Source organism: Stegodyphus dumicola, chromosome 2, assembly GCF_044657685.1.
Source record: "Stegodyphus dumicola isolate Sdum_Otavi_A_Nest chromosome 2, ASM4465768v1".
Lineage (NCBI taxonomy): Eukaryota > Metazoa > Arthropoda > Arachnida > Araneae > Eresidae > Stegodyphus > Stegodyphus dumicola.
In genome coordinates this window covers 244,460,747-244,475,816 of record NC_140769.1, presented here as the reverse complement: position 1 = coordinate 244,475,816, position 15,070 = coordinate 244,460,747, and the positions used below count along the sequence as shown (strand labels likewise).

General features: G+C 29.3%; 1 protein-coding gene across 1 annotated transcript in view; it reads right to left on the bottom strand.

Annotated features, from left to right (window-relative positions):
- Sulf1 (Extracellular sulfatase Sulf1) overlaps window positions 1-15,070 on the bottom strand; it is a 178,576-nt gene that overhangs the window by 15,850 nt on the left and 147,656 nt on the right. Inside the window, exons 14-17 of the mRNA XM_085811969.1 lie at window positions 12,365-12,643; window positions 9,851-9,975; window positions 4,334-4,533; window positions 115-257 (exon numbers count right to left, since the gene is read on the bottom strand). Coding sequence (XP_085668095.1) covers window positions 115-257; window positions 4,334-4,533; window positions 9,851-9,975; window positions 12,365-12,643 — 747 coding nt within the window. The remainder of the gene's footprint in view (window positions 1-114; window positions 258-4,333; window positions 4,534-9,850; window positions 9,976-12,364; window positions 12,644-15,070) is intronic.

Genomic DNA, 15,070 nt, shown 5'->3' with positions numbered 1-15,070 from the left:
TCTTCAAGATATACAATTACAAAAAAAATTTCGATTCTATAAAGCTTTTTATTTATACAACATTATATAGTTTTTTCTTTTCCAAATACACATATTATTGCAAACGATCCTTACCTGATATGGATCGGTACGTAGATCATAAAATGTGATGAATCCAGTGACAAACTCACAATATAGGAAATTGTGACTTTCATTTATTGTCCTTAAACACCAAAAAGTGTTATTATTTGCATTCTGGCAGAAGCAAAATGGACCCTCTAGAAAGAAGCATATTTTGAAATAAGAATTTACATAAAAGCAATTTTGTTCAAATGATTAATAGGTAAAATTAATTTAAAAAGTTAAATGATCATATGTTTTATGTGATATATGAATATATAATTTTTATATGCATTAAACTTCTTGAAATTACAGTACATATTGTAATGAATTCCTTCCTTTTATTTAAGAATATTAATATCAAGCAGTATAATAATTATCAACCACTTTCTACCATTAAAAGCTATTGGTTTTTAATTTTTAAAAACTATATAACACAATGAATTTTTAAAGCAACAATGCATTGTAAAACATTATTTTAGAGAAAGAATTCTCTAAAAATATTGATTCCAGACACTATAAGCAAAAGATTTAGGAAATACTATAAACTATAAGATTTAAAACTATAAAAGCTTTTGTAATCTTATACATGGTATTCAGTTTAAAAACATAGCTTTAGAATAAATAGTAAGTGCCCATATTTATAAGACATACTTTGCCTATATATAGAAACATTTTCTATCTAATACAGTGGTTCTCAACCTTTTTTCCCCTCCATGCAACATTCAAAAAATACACTTACATTTATTTAAATATAGATTATTTTTTATGTGATTTATAAATTAAATAAGAAAAAGTATAAGAAATGTTGATAAATAACAATAACTAAAAATGTTGATAAATAACAAACTAAAGTAGTTTTTTATATTCATAAACTAAAACTGAATTCTTAACAGATAAACAAAAAGCTGACCACATTCTTCCCTGGAGTTATGAAATCCCCCCGGGAGATCTCCATAACCCATTGAGAGCTCCTGCTCTAGTAAAATGCATTTATCTACATATTTCCCTACATTCCTGTCAACATTATGTAGCTTTTTGCTATCTATACTCTGAAGCAGTGATCTTCATTTTCAAGTCATGCAAGGAAATGATCTTCATTTACAAGTGTTCTTAGTCATGCAAAGAAGTGTTCTTATTATTTATAAATATAATTTGTTTTTAAGCATCTCTATAGAAAGTATAGATAGACAGAAACAAGAGATACTGGTCTTGACATTCTTCAATTAAGATACTATGATTATAAAATTCCTCTAAAATTTTCATAACATAAGCATGTGTTGAATAGCATCAGCAATTTGCTACAATCAGAAGTAATATTTATTCTCCTACATTAATGTAGTAAACTCCCAAACAATACCTGGGTAGTCTCAGCATTCATGACTGCATCAAAGAATAGGAACCCATAAATTCATTTCCTTGGCATAGCATACCAAATAACAATTTTTTGCAAAATTTTTAGAAGCTGTAATATAGGTGCAGGTTTTTAGAGCTCTATATTTGATAGTTTTGGCCACATATGTATCTAATTTGGTGAAATCATGCTTTATGGAAAAAAAACACCTATCTAAAATGAATAAAATTCTTATGGAACAACTAAAGTGCTATAATTACAAAACATTTATGTTTTGTAACAACAACACTCAATAAAATATTTATTCGTCATTTAAAGCCTTCCCAAACATTTTGGCTACTTTATATCGATTTCCTTCTCTTTAAGCATCTTTTCTACCAATTAAAGATTTGTCTCAATATGCATACCAATGCTCTCACTGATTTCCTTCTCTTTAAGCATCTTTTCTACCAATTAAAGATTTGTCTCAATATGCATACCAGTGCTCTCACTAGTTTCTGCGTGGTTTATCTCCTAACTTGTCAACCTCTCCACAATGTACATACGGGGGTTTACTTGATCTAATAAAAGTTAAATAGTCCAAACCCCCCTGACATATGCGAAGCAAATTATTGCTATGTCTGAAAGTAACTACAATATCAGACAAAGGTTTAAATAAGCCTCTTATTTAAAAAGAACTTAGAACATAAAGACATGTTCTGATGCTAACAAAATCAATTACAGCTCATGGTGACATAATCAAACAAAAACAGCCAAATTTTAACTAAAAATGTGGACTAGTGGTCAAATATTATACAAATTAATTTTAATTTAATCTGGCTCAGTAACTCTATCATATGGGGAGATAGAAATGGGAAATTATAGTAAAGACTGAAATTATAAATAATTGGGTAATTTACATAATAATAACTGCACATTTCTTTGAAGAATAATTTTCTTTATGCATTCAGTTTCTTTCTTCAACATGTTTCCTTTTTATTTTAGAATTTAATTAAGGATTTCTGTCATTCTAAAAAACACTGAATGCATTTAGAATGCATAGAAAAAGTGGCTAATTATATTTCTTTAGTAATATGAACATTCAGAAGAAATATGAAATATAGTATATGGTAAAGCAGGCCAGTTACAGAGCTGGTGTGGCAGAATTTTTAGAATTTAGTGAATTATTAGAACCGAACGACAAAATCTAAAAATGGCAAAACTTTTAGAATTTAGAGCAGACACTGGAAGCAGAATTTAGAAAGACACTAGGCAGCAAAATTTAGGATCCAAGGATATTGCATCAGGTGGGGAAATGCCTAGTGCCAGCTCTGTTTATGATGCATTATGACATATTAGATGAATCTTTTAAATTGTCAGTTTTCAATTTCTTTATTAATAAAAAAAAATTAATTTCTATAATGCCTTTCCATGTGATAAGATCAGAAGCATTTTTGATATTTTCCATGCTTGTGTCTAGTGAAAAGTAGAGAAAATAAAGAGAAGATAAACATGTTAAGAAAAAGACTTCTAGTATCAGAAGTAAAACATTCAAATATTATGTTTTAATTGTTCTTCCAGACATTCTCCAAAAAGTAGAAATTCATCGCAAACTTTCTGTAAAATATATTCATTATGTGTTGATACCATGGGGATATTTTAAATTTTGTCACATATTTCTCGAACCTTCTAGAATCGTGGGTCTATAAATTTTGCCTTCAAATTCTTTTAAACTTTCCCAGCTGCAATGTCTAAAATCCTAAAGAAAAATTAACCCTGCCAATTCTGTAACAGCAAAAAGCCAGAAATAATTTGGAAAAAAAAAAGGGGGGGAAAGTATAAAATTAATTTTATAGAGAAAACTGATTCATATTCTGAGAATTTTGAATATTCTAAGACAATTAATTACTCGTATATGGGAAAAACTCTTACTATGAAAAAATTAAAAAAAAGACATTTTAATTAATTACATAGATAATTTATTTTGCTTTTGCTAAGAGCTGTTTCATAAATTTTGCTTTATAGCACTATACATTGTTTATTTTTCAGATTCAAAATACTGTATAAGTTGCCAAAATGAAACTTTATAATATGACAGCAAATAATAAAAATGTTTTATTTTAATATTACTTTTTAAATATAATTTCAATACATTACCATTATTTTAATGAAATTTATCAAAGTTGCAATGTTTTAACAAAATCATCGAAAAATTCCCAGATCTCGGAATTAAAAATTTTCCATAGAAATTGATCTTAAAATCACCAACATGTTGATACGTCGCCAGATTTAGAATTGTTTAATAAAGAACTCACATCCCAAAAAACAAAAAGTTGTTTAAGAGCTCTTTATTAGAAAAAAATGAATTTCAAAACACTTATGTTTCACTTCTTGCTTAGAAACTCAAGTATCCCATCATTTATATTAGAAATAGACACAAATTATAACTCATGAACCCATTCAAAAGATAACCATATATGTCAGTGAATCGCCAAAAAATATTCCTCCAAAATGCTAATTCACACTCAAAATGGCAGTTGTAAAAACAGACAGAAATATCAGATGATTAAAATTAAGGACCTTCTGGCTATTTGGGCCAAAATTAAGGACTTTTAAGGACTCTTAAGGACCGTACAAACCCTGAGCATTTAAACATCTGCTTCAATCAAGATCACTCCTTACAAGTAGTAACAAAATAATTAGAAGGAAACCCACTTCAGTTTGTAAAACTGCACAACTTTCTGAACGACACAACAGAAAAACATTACACACAAAATATGAGTAAATGATGCATAATTAAATGTGCAGTTCACTTTTAAGTTGAACATTCCATAAATAGTCCTAATAATGTAAAAATATTAAGCAGAAATAATAACAATTGATTTAAAACAAAATTATTACCAGTCCACAAAGGAGGAGTTTTCCAGTGATTATTATCTTGTGTGAAACAGTTCATCTTTTCAGCATTACAAGTCATGTTTTCAAATTTAGTTTTTCTGCGCATTTTTCTCTCCATCTTTTTCATATGTTCTTCTTTCCTAAGTTGCCTTTCCCGCTTAAGATCTTCTCGTCTCAAACGACGTTCATCTTTTATTTGTTGTCTTTTTAATCAAAAGAGAAATTATAACATAAACTGCACTTAAAGCACACAAATTCAATTCAAAAATTTTTACTATTATGAAACAAAAGTGTACATAAAGAGTTATCAAATTCAAAAGCAAAAATTTCAACAACCAAAGTAATTCAAAATATTAATTTAGTCAAAATGAAGAATTTTTAAATTTAAATACTTTTTGAATTTATAAAAATTAATAAAAGTATAAATTCCTATTGAATAACTTACATCTTAATTAATCCAAAAAACAAAGTAGTACAGTCAAAAGTCATTAATACGGACTCGTCGGGACTTCGGCGATTCCGGATTATCGATTCATCAGTTTAAATCTGGTAAGATGGCATGCAGAAATTATAAAATTAAAAATATGAAACCGTAATTTATGAAATAAAGAACAATTATGATCTAAAGGGTATCAAAATTTACAAAAAAAAAAAAAGCTTAATATTTATTTGTTTACTTTATTAAACATTTCTTTCAATGTAAGTTGTTTAAGTTGCTCCGTTTTTTATGTGATAATACTTTCTCTTTAATTCTATAAACAGACATAATTTCTTGTTCAGTTACAAAGTTCCGCTGTTCAAGTCCTATAATTGCCGTGTTGAGAATACCGACTAATTTGTCAATCGAAATTCTTTCGTTTTCGAAGAGCTATCGGAAGCGAATTATAATGACGAGGAATTTGAGTTAAATCATATCAAAGACGGAGTACATCAAGATGAAATACTACATTTAGTAAGGAATTATAAGCCAAATAAAATAAAAACATCTGCCTGAAGATAAGCATAGTGCTGACAGATCAACTTCCAGTTCATTGCGCACCGCGACGTCCCCCCCCCCACACGCAGAGCAGAGTGAAATTGATAAACAGATTTCGGAATAGTTAGATAAACAAATCCATTATCCTTTATCCATTTTTTGCAGCAATTCCACTTTTTGTTAAATGGACTTCAAAACATACTTTCGCTTTGTAGATCCTTTACATATTAGTAAATATATATCAGAAATTCTATTTGACATAATCGAAAGTTCAAGCTTACTTTTATAAAATTGCTCTAACAGTCTGCAAAAAATAATAAGACGGATCCAATTCGAAGATTAAGGAACAACGCAATCTGCAACATTAACTGAATTAGATAATTTTAGCTTAGCTTATACCATCCATTATACATTAAACGCGCATTTGTAAACATATTTTGTGCATGCGCACACGCATATTCGCAGCCGTGAAGGTCTTACGCACATGCGTCAATGCCGCACATGCGCAGAAAGTTTGTAGCTTTGGGGTCCGGATTATGGGTGTCCAAATTAACGACTTTTGATTGTATAATATTTTTAAAGATTTTATTCAAAGGCATTAAAAAATTACATTAAATATTTTATACAAATGTAAACATGTATTATGCAATTCATTCCATCATCTTCATTAATTGAAAGCTGAGATATAAAAGTACAAATACAAGCAGAACACGATTTAGGTAAACATTAGGAACATACATTATGTAAAATTCCGAGTTCCATACTTAAGGACCCCACTCTGAATATAAATTCCTGGGGTATTTACAGGATTCCTTGCCAGTGTGGTTTAATTTATATTGGTCGAACTAAGGAATCTGGAAGCCCAAATTTGGATTTTTTTTTTTACTCTTTTAACGAATTTTTGATTAACAAACTCAATGATTTAAAAGTGAGTAATGGCAATACTGTATGAAAAAAAAGGCACTTTTATCTCCAGCGCGTGAGACTGTGTATCAGAAATTCTAAAGATATGCTCATTTTAAAATTGCTTTGTGATATTGCTGTTGAACTGAATTTTATGGTTTAAGTGCGAAGAACACGATATATAACAAATAAAAGTAACACACAAAGCATTTAAAAAAAAGCCCCTTTGGGCATAATGTAAAATCTGAAGGCCTTCAGATTTTTTTTTTTATTATTAATTTTACAAATATAAACAAGTTTTAAAAAACAAAATCGCAGATTCTAATTGCATAAAAGTTCAATTTTAATTAATGTTCTGGCTATACAGTTGACATATTAATTTATTTTCTGTAGTAAATTATTGACATGACCAAAGCTTCTTTCACTAGTTATGAAGAAGGAAAAATCAATAATATTGGTTAGGTAACAACTTTTATTTATTTATTATTTATTTTTTGTTTTAGTTTTCTTGTTTCATCAATAGATGGTGCCAGCAGCTTAACTCTGTCTAGCCATTCTTATCTTAACTTATCACTATATCTTATCTTGTTCATTTGCTCTTTGGCAGCTGAAGATGCTGGTTCGGTAAAACCATCAAAACTAGTTCTGTGAAAATATGCAAATATAACACTGATTTCTGTTGTTTGACTTCCAAATTAACAAAACACACTTGTAGGTGCTTCGTAGTAGGATTTAGGAGCCACAGAGAATGCATTAGGGGAAAGATATCTAGCGCTGGTCCTCGATAAGCCTTAAGTATATGTGAGAATTTATTTTTTCAGGATTCAAATAAGCCTTAAGCATGTACAAGAGATGTAAGTATGCTAAATAGCTAAACTAATACAGTCAAAAGTCGTTAATTCGGACACCCATAATTCGGAATGATCTATAATCCGGACATCAAAACTAAAAACTTTCTGCGCATGCGCCACGTTGACACATGCGCAGAGGCGTTCACGCGTGCGCTTAAGACCTTTTACGACTGCGGATATGAGTGTGCGCAAGTGCAGAATATGTTTTCGCGTGCGCATTTTATGTATAATGGACGTATAAGCTAAAATTATCTAATTATCTATTTCAGTTAATGTTGATGATTGCGTTGTTCTTTAATTTTCGAATTGCATCCGGCTTATTATTTTTTTCAGACTGTAAGAGCAATTTTATAAAAGTAAGCTTAAACTTTCGATTATATCAAATAGAATTTCCAATATATATTTGTTAATATGTAAAGGATCTAAAGCGAAAGTATGTTTTGAAATCCGAAATCTGTTTATCAATTTCACGCTGCTCGGCGGCGGGCGCCTAATGAATTGGAAGTTGATTTGTCAGCACTATCCTTATCTTCAGCGCAGATGTTTTTATTTTATTTGGCTTAGAATTCCTTACCAAATGTAGTATTTCATCTCGATATGCTCCGTCTCTGATATGATTTAAAACAAGTTCCTCGTCATTATAATTCGCTTCCGATAGTGAAGAAAAGTGACAGAGGTTATTGAAAACAAAAAAATTTCGATTGACAAATTAGTCGGTGTTCTTGACACAGCAATTATAGGACTTGAACGGCGGAACTTTGTAACTGAACAAGAAATTATGTCTGTTTAATAGAATTAAAGAGAAAGTATTATCACATGAAACGAAGCAAAACTTAAACAACTTACATTGAAAGAAATGTTTAATAAAGTAAACAAATAAATATTAAGCTTTTTCTTTTTGCAAATTTTGATACCCTTTAGATCATAATTGTTCTTTATTTCATAAATTACGGTTTCATATTTTTAATTTTAGAATTTCTGCATGCCATCTTACGAGATTTAAACTGATGATCTATAATCCGGAAAAATCGATAATCCGGAATCACCGAAGTCCCGACGAGTCCGGATTAACGACTTTTGACTGTACAATCCAACTTAATTGTCTCAGTGCATGATAGAAGCAAGATAAAATTTAGCAGAACATCTTTCGTCATCAATCTCATGTAGACATGAGCATAGACAGGGGGATGCAGGGAGGTGCACTTTCACCCTCTAAATGAATGCAACTTTTTTTTTTTTTTATTTCAATTAAGCCTTGCTTTTCTAATGTGCCAGTCACAAACTAAATTTAGTTGTGAACGATTTGAACTGCATATTGGACATCAGAAATATTATTGCTACTATAAAGGATTTGATAATTTTTTTTCGTGAATTTATTCTACGAAGAAGATATATAGTAAATATTCCAAACTTATGTGACACATGCTGGCCTCAGAAATATAGAAGTATTAGTGTACGGAGGATTTTATAAACATAATATAGGGATTGGAAAGCATCTACCAGGAAAACTGCTTTCTAATTACATTGAGCTGCGACAAAATCTGAATTTATGATGCACGTTGGACTAATTGTAAAATATTTGGCTCTGCTAAAACCTGTGGCTTATATTTTACAGTCCAAAAATTTAAATATGTTAGAATGTGTAAACAATATAAGCAGAATTTTAATGCTTGTAAAAGAACATCGTAGAGCAACAGATGTTTTATGCCAGGAAATTCTATCTGTCGAAAGTTCTATGGCAGAGAGCATTGGCACTGAATTGCACACACCGAGAATTGTAAAACTGCAAAAAAATTACTCAAATCCTCCAGCATCTACAATCGATGAATTCTGAAAAGCTATTTTATTATCCCTTATCTGGATTCCTTAATACTATCACTGGAAGAGAGATTTTCCAGCAATAATTTACCAACAAATTTCTTTGTTGTTATTACATCCTGCGGCAAGGCTAAAGATGCCAGTGGAGGAATTTACCAAAAAAAGCGGGAATAGCTTGATAATGCTTGTTGGTGCCAATCCACAGCTATGACTAAAAAACTTCCGTTTTTAACACTTTACCGATTGAAAGCTGCCAGTGCATGCTATTTCTGTCAATTTATGTTTTGTAGAACAAAAATTGAGAAAGTAAAAAGATTTGAAAAAAAAAAAAAAAAAAAAAAAAAAAAAAACAAGAAAATAATAATATTTAAACATAGAAAAGGAGATATAAAATATATAATTTTTTTAATTTACCTCAGACAGGCAAATTAAAATTCTATCCGTGGGCCGGTTAAAATCTTCCGGCAAGTCGTAGTTTGCCCATCCCTGCTTTAGATCATAAATGCTTCATTATTTTATAATTTCTACATGACATCTTACAAGCTTTAAACTGGTTATCTAATACCCAGAAAAATCCCAAATCCGGAATCACTGAAGTCCCGACAAGTCCAGATCTTGGACTTTGTACTGTATTTAAATATTGAATTCATTCTTTCCTAGTTTAAAAATTTCTTTACTTTCCAAATTACAAAAAGTACCAATTATAAAGCATAAGCAATTGCAGATGATTTGGAAATAATTATAGTAGTAAAATAAATACAGTACGTACATAAATGACCCTTTTCTTATCAGTAAGCCCCATAGTTTTGCACCTTGTGTCATTTCTGTAGATTTGAGGCTAATATTTTTTTTCATTGTTTATTATCATAGATAGGATTTATTTGTATATTTTTTATATTTCCCTTTACTTTTTTTTAAAATTAAAAAATGAATAATTACAAAAGATTATCAAAAAATTTTAATCAATATTACCTTAACTGAACTGAATCCTCAGGATCACAAATACAAGGCTGCTGATAATTACGATCATACAAATCCTGCCCAACATAATTCTTATGAAGAAGAGGTTTAGTTTTCTTCAGTTGCTTTCTTATGCCCTAAAAGATCATTTTAACAGCATAAGAAATACAGAAAAGTATATAATAATTTAAAGCAGATCTGTGTAAAAGTAACAGCATAGTAGTAGCATTAATTCAAAAAATATATATAAACAGATTTGGAACTAAAATTTCAGTTGTAAATTTTCCTCATTTATAATCTTTTTTTAATGTCTCTTTTAAAGACATATTATCAGTGCTTTCCTATATTAAAAACAAAAGGTCTACAATTAAAATGGCATACTTATAAATATGTTTCAGATACTTAATGATTTCAAACAGACATTCAAAAATTCAAATACAATGGCTTTTTAGAATACATATACAATATTATATATTAGAAGTATAAGCATATAGACAGTTTATAACCATATCTGCACAAACTGAATTACACAAATATTTGTATTCTGATGAATTTCCACAAAATAAATAGTAGTTGTTTCTTAAATGATACTGAATAAAAATTTAGTACTACATAAGAACATTGGAATTTTTTACATGCACATGATTAAGACTGGACAAAAAGTTAGACACAGTAATGATATTTATGCAAAAAAAAAAAAAAAAAAAAAAAAAAAAATCAATAATTTCATTTTGACTGAACTATATGAACTAATATAAAGAGTGTACAGTTTTATTATTATCACTGTTGTTGTTATTGTTATTTTACTCTCAGCAATACTGAAATATTTAACAATTCAGCTTGAAATGTTTAGCGATTAATTGAAACGGATAGCAAATGTGTTAGAAAATCTTACACAGGAAAAAAAATTCACCTTACACTTGCATAAATGAAACAAATTAAATTTATAAAATGCAAAGATAGTAAATCAGATATAAAAATATTAATTAAATGTTTTGAATATAGCTATAACTTAAAAAATAAAAAAAGAAGTGGCTGTTTCCTAAAACTGACTTCCACAGAAAAGTGAAAGGTTATGCAAATACATATTTGCTCTGATCTCAGCCATTAAAAAAAAAAAAAAAAATTCCAGAACTTCTACCAAATTAAAACTGTAATAAGGAGATCCAAACAAGAAGGTTGATTCAACACTGCAGCAGATTTTTTTCATTGAGCTGGCTGCAAATCAAGAATAGCTAAAAGAAAGTCATACATAGGTAATTTTTTTAAAAAAGACAGAGGCAAATAACCTTGCTTCCTGAAAAGAACATATGAAGGAATATAGCAAGCTTTGGTCAAAAGCAAATTTTCAGACAAACTCCTTTAATTTGTTGCATTGGTAAAAATTTAGTTTGTAAGAAACCCATGACAGAGTTGCATAAGAACTATTAAGCCACTATACATATTAGAGAGGCAAAGTATAATGACATGGTACTGTATGCTAGCTAATGATAGGAAACACCTAGTATTTATTGATTATACAATGGAAAAAATATTATATTTTAATACCTTTATGATAACCTTCATTATTTATGCATTTATTACATTTATTATTTTTAATATGTTCTATAAATTACACAACAAAAAATATCAAAACTGTTGATAAATACCAAAACTTGAATAAAAGTAGTTTTTTATATTCGTAAACTAAAATTGAATGTTTAACAGCTAAAAAAAAGGCTGACTGCATTCCATCCCTGAAACACCTACAGAGAATTCTCCTCCCGGTTGAGAACACCTGATTTAGAAGTTATTGATAATACAATGAAAAAAACTGCATATTTGAATATCTTTATTATAACCTTTAGGAAGCTAAATCTGGATCAAGATTTAAGTTTCAGCAAGACCATAACCTGAACCGTACGGTTCCTACTGTCTCCCTATGGCTATTTTATCAAATATTTCCCACTTAACATTATCCATCCTAATTAATGATTTGAATCCCATGTAGCATATAGATATTTGATGACAGAGTACATAAGTAAACATGGATCATTTGAGAAAAAAATACCTGAAGAATTCGGGAAGGAGGGAATTCATCTGAAATAACTCAAAAATTAGTGTTTTCTATACCTGACAGCTTTGGACATGCAACTAAAATCTAATTATTAATCAGAAAATATTAATTATGGTATAGTTTATTTGAAATTGTGCCAATAGTTTGGTCCTTTGTTTCAATGAATATGAAATTTAGTCTTCTGTTGTTATGTTATAATTTAGCGTGCATTATTTTTAACTTGCATTTTATATTATTCTAAAATATGTGTGCATAATCAATGTTTACAGAATAACAGCTTTTCACTAATGACTTTTAATTTTTTTTTCAAAATGGCCAAATGTGCAAAATTTTTTGCCTACTACTGTAATTATTTCCTTGAAATTTGTTTTTCATTCCATTCAGTATCACATATAACTCACGTATAACTGAAAATAAATTTTTAGCAACTGTTTGCCAGCATACTGAATTCTATTTTTTATTGAACTTACTTTGAGATGTTCCAATTTCTGTCTCACTTTCTTAATCATATGATCTACTCTTTCTTTTTTCTCATGCCATTCGATCGGATTTGAATACTTATCATCAAAACAAATTCTGCTACCATTTGCAAAAAGTATACATTCATTTGTGATGCCTAATTGAAAACTGGCTGGAGTTTCTCGTTTCTCTCTCTCTTCAAAAAGAGAAGATTCTGTAAAAAAACTCAGATCATCATCCCCTATATCAATTATAGGTTCATCAGAACTTTCCATTGTTGAATTTTTTACCTAAAATATATAAAAAAAACTTTAATTACATAACTTATGGCTTGAAATATTAAACACTTGATGTTAAGGTATTATTCAAAATGAAAATTAATTTATATGGTTTTCCATTTTACGACTTGTTTAACAACAATAGAAAAAATTCTAATAATAATGTAAATTGCACTGAAATTAAAAGAACAGAAGTAAAAGTTTACATAAGCAGAAAAGGGAAATATGCAATATAGAAAAGGGAACATAAGTAGAAAGATGTAAAATAATTAAATATGTCCAAAATTGAATGTGTCTGTGCTGCCAAAAATTGCCTTTAAGTACAGGTATTATGACCCTCAGTTTATGAGCCTGTAAGCAAAAATGCTTCAGTCAGCTACTGATTGCTTACTATAGTTTTCTTACAGTGTACTGGAGTAATTTTAAATCAAGACATATGTAGTAAGTTCTTCGTGAGAAAATTACTTCGCTTTTGCTATATTTTTAAAAATATAATAAAAAATAAGCCTATAAATTTGAAAACAAGCTAAATATATTGTTGCAAAGGGAATACTATTAAAAACACTTTATTGACAAGTTTCTCATATTATGAACAATGAATTGGGACAGAGGATATTTGCAAAAAAAGGAAACGACATTGATGCTTTTCTTCAAACTTTTATGTCTTGAATAAAATATTATAAATTATTTTTGTATTACCTGATAATTACAATACAGGCTCGATTATGCAACATAAATGAAATCAAAAGATAGTTAGATGACTGAAAATTAGGGGAAACTCAGAAATGCCAAAGACTAGATTATTAATCACTCCACCATCTTACAAAATTCAAATATTTGCTTCTTTTTTCCCTTCATAGATAATGTATTTTCATCTAAAACTTTCCTTAGAAATATTTCTTCCCTTCTTTCACCAGTTGTTCAAGACCTACTTAGAAAATCACCTATTCGTCTATCTACTCAGGAGAAAAATTTCTTTTGTTTTCCTTGGTCTCTTACTGAAAATTAACGAAGATGATCTAAAAGCATGCTCTTAAATGTGGAGTAGTTCCAGTGCATATGAGCTGAAAGGGCGCAGAAGTGCATTCCTATTTTCAATCTTTGTTAACAATTTCATGAAACCCTCACTGAGGAGATTACATGACCAATCTAGACATCAATCAGCTATCTTCATTTTTTCTGGGTTTTGCATTCTAGGGGAATTAATGACGAGGGTCTCTCGGGGTTAATGATTCAGGCCACATTTAACTTCGACAAAAGTGTAATCTTGGTAATGGCTGATGACAATTTTCTAATCAACAAATCTCTCTCAGGGAAAATTTTGAAGTGTTTAAAATAGATACACTGAATAAAAATTATATTTTTGCCCAATGAAAGATACACCTAATAACTGCAATTAAAAACTTACTTTATCATTTCATGCATAAATAGAAAGACCTTTTTCAGTATTATTATTACATGTATCACTTATGAACATATTTGATAATTAAATTACAACCACATTAGCTACATTATATGCAATTATATTAATCCTCTTAGCAATAAGGACAAAAAATTCTTTATGGAAAAGTGGCTTTCGTATTCATTACAAATGAAAATTTCTGTAGCTTTTAATGTATCCAATTTTGGATTGGATGTATATTGGAAGAAAAGGAATTCAGGTACAAAGTGAAAGAGTTACTTTTAATTATAATTAAGAAAATAGCATTTATTCATGACATTCTGAAAAACTTTGAAATTTCAGAGCGAAACCCATAATGTTCGAAAGGTTAAAATGATACTATAAATAGGATAGGATTATTGATTACACCAAGGCATATAAGATAAGGCAAGATTATTTGAGTAAGAAAAAGACTGCCTTCATGAATGATGTTTTAAGAGAAACTCGCTTGTATTTACATTACACACGAGGAAAACCACAATAACTGTAACATAACCAGCATAAATAGAAAGACCTATTCTAGTCTATAACCAGCCCTATTCATCAAGATTTGAACCTGTATTGAGATGCCAGTGTTCGACGATTTTAATATTCAGTCCTAAGTGAATGAAATGATACTATAGAAAAGAAATTATATTGTGATGGATATCAAAGGAAGAGATCATACATATTCTGTTAAGCTAAATGAATTTCTTGGAAAAGAAGCTATTTAAATAGGTTTATTAATTTATGTATGTGGACTTTTTAAAAAAATGACTGCCATAATGCTGACTAAATGATATGTAAGGCCTGCTTAGAAGCCAATGTATAATATTTTGATACTTACTGCTGTTTTATTCACTTTGTCAGAAAACTTCTCAGCTTCATTTGTTTTATTTGGGAAATGGATTTTATCCTGAGAATTATTGAAAAACTTTCAGAAAAGTAACTTTTTAGGGTAGCTGTAATGAGTCTGCCATCAGATGAATCAATTTAAGTAAAATAAATATAATGGTAAA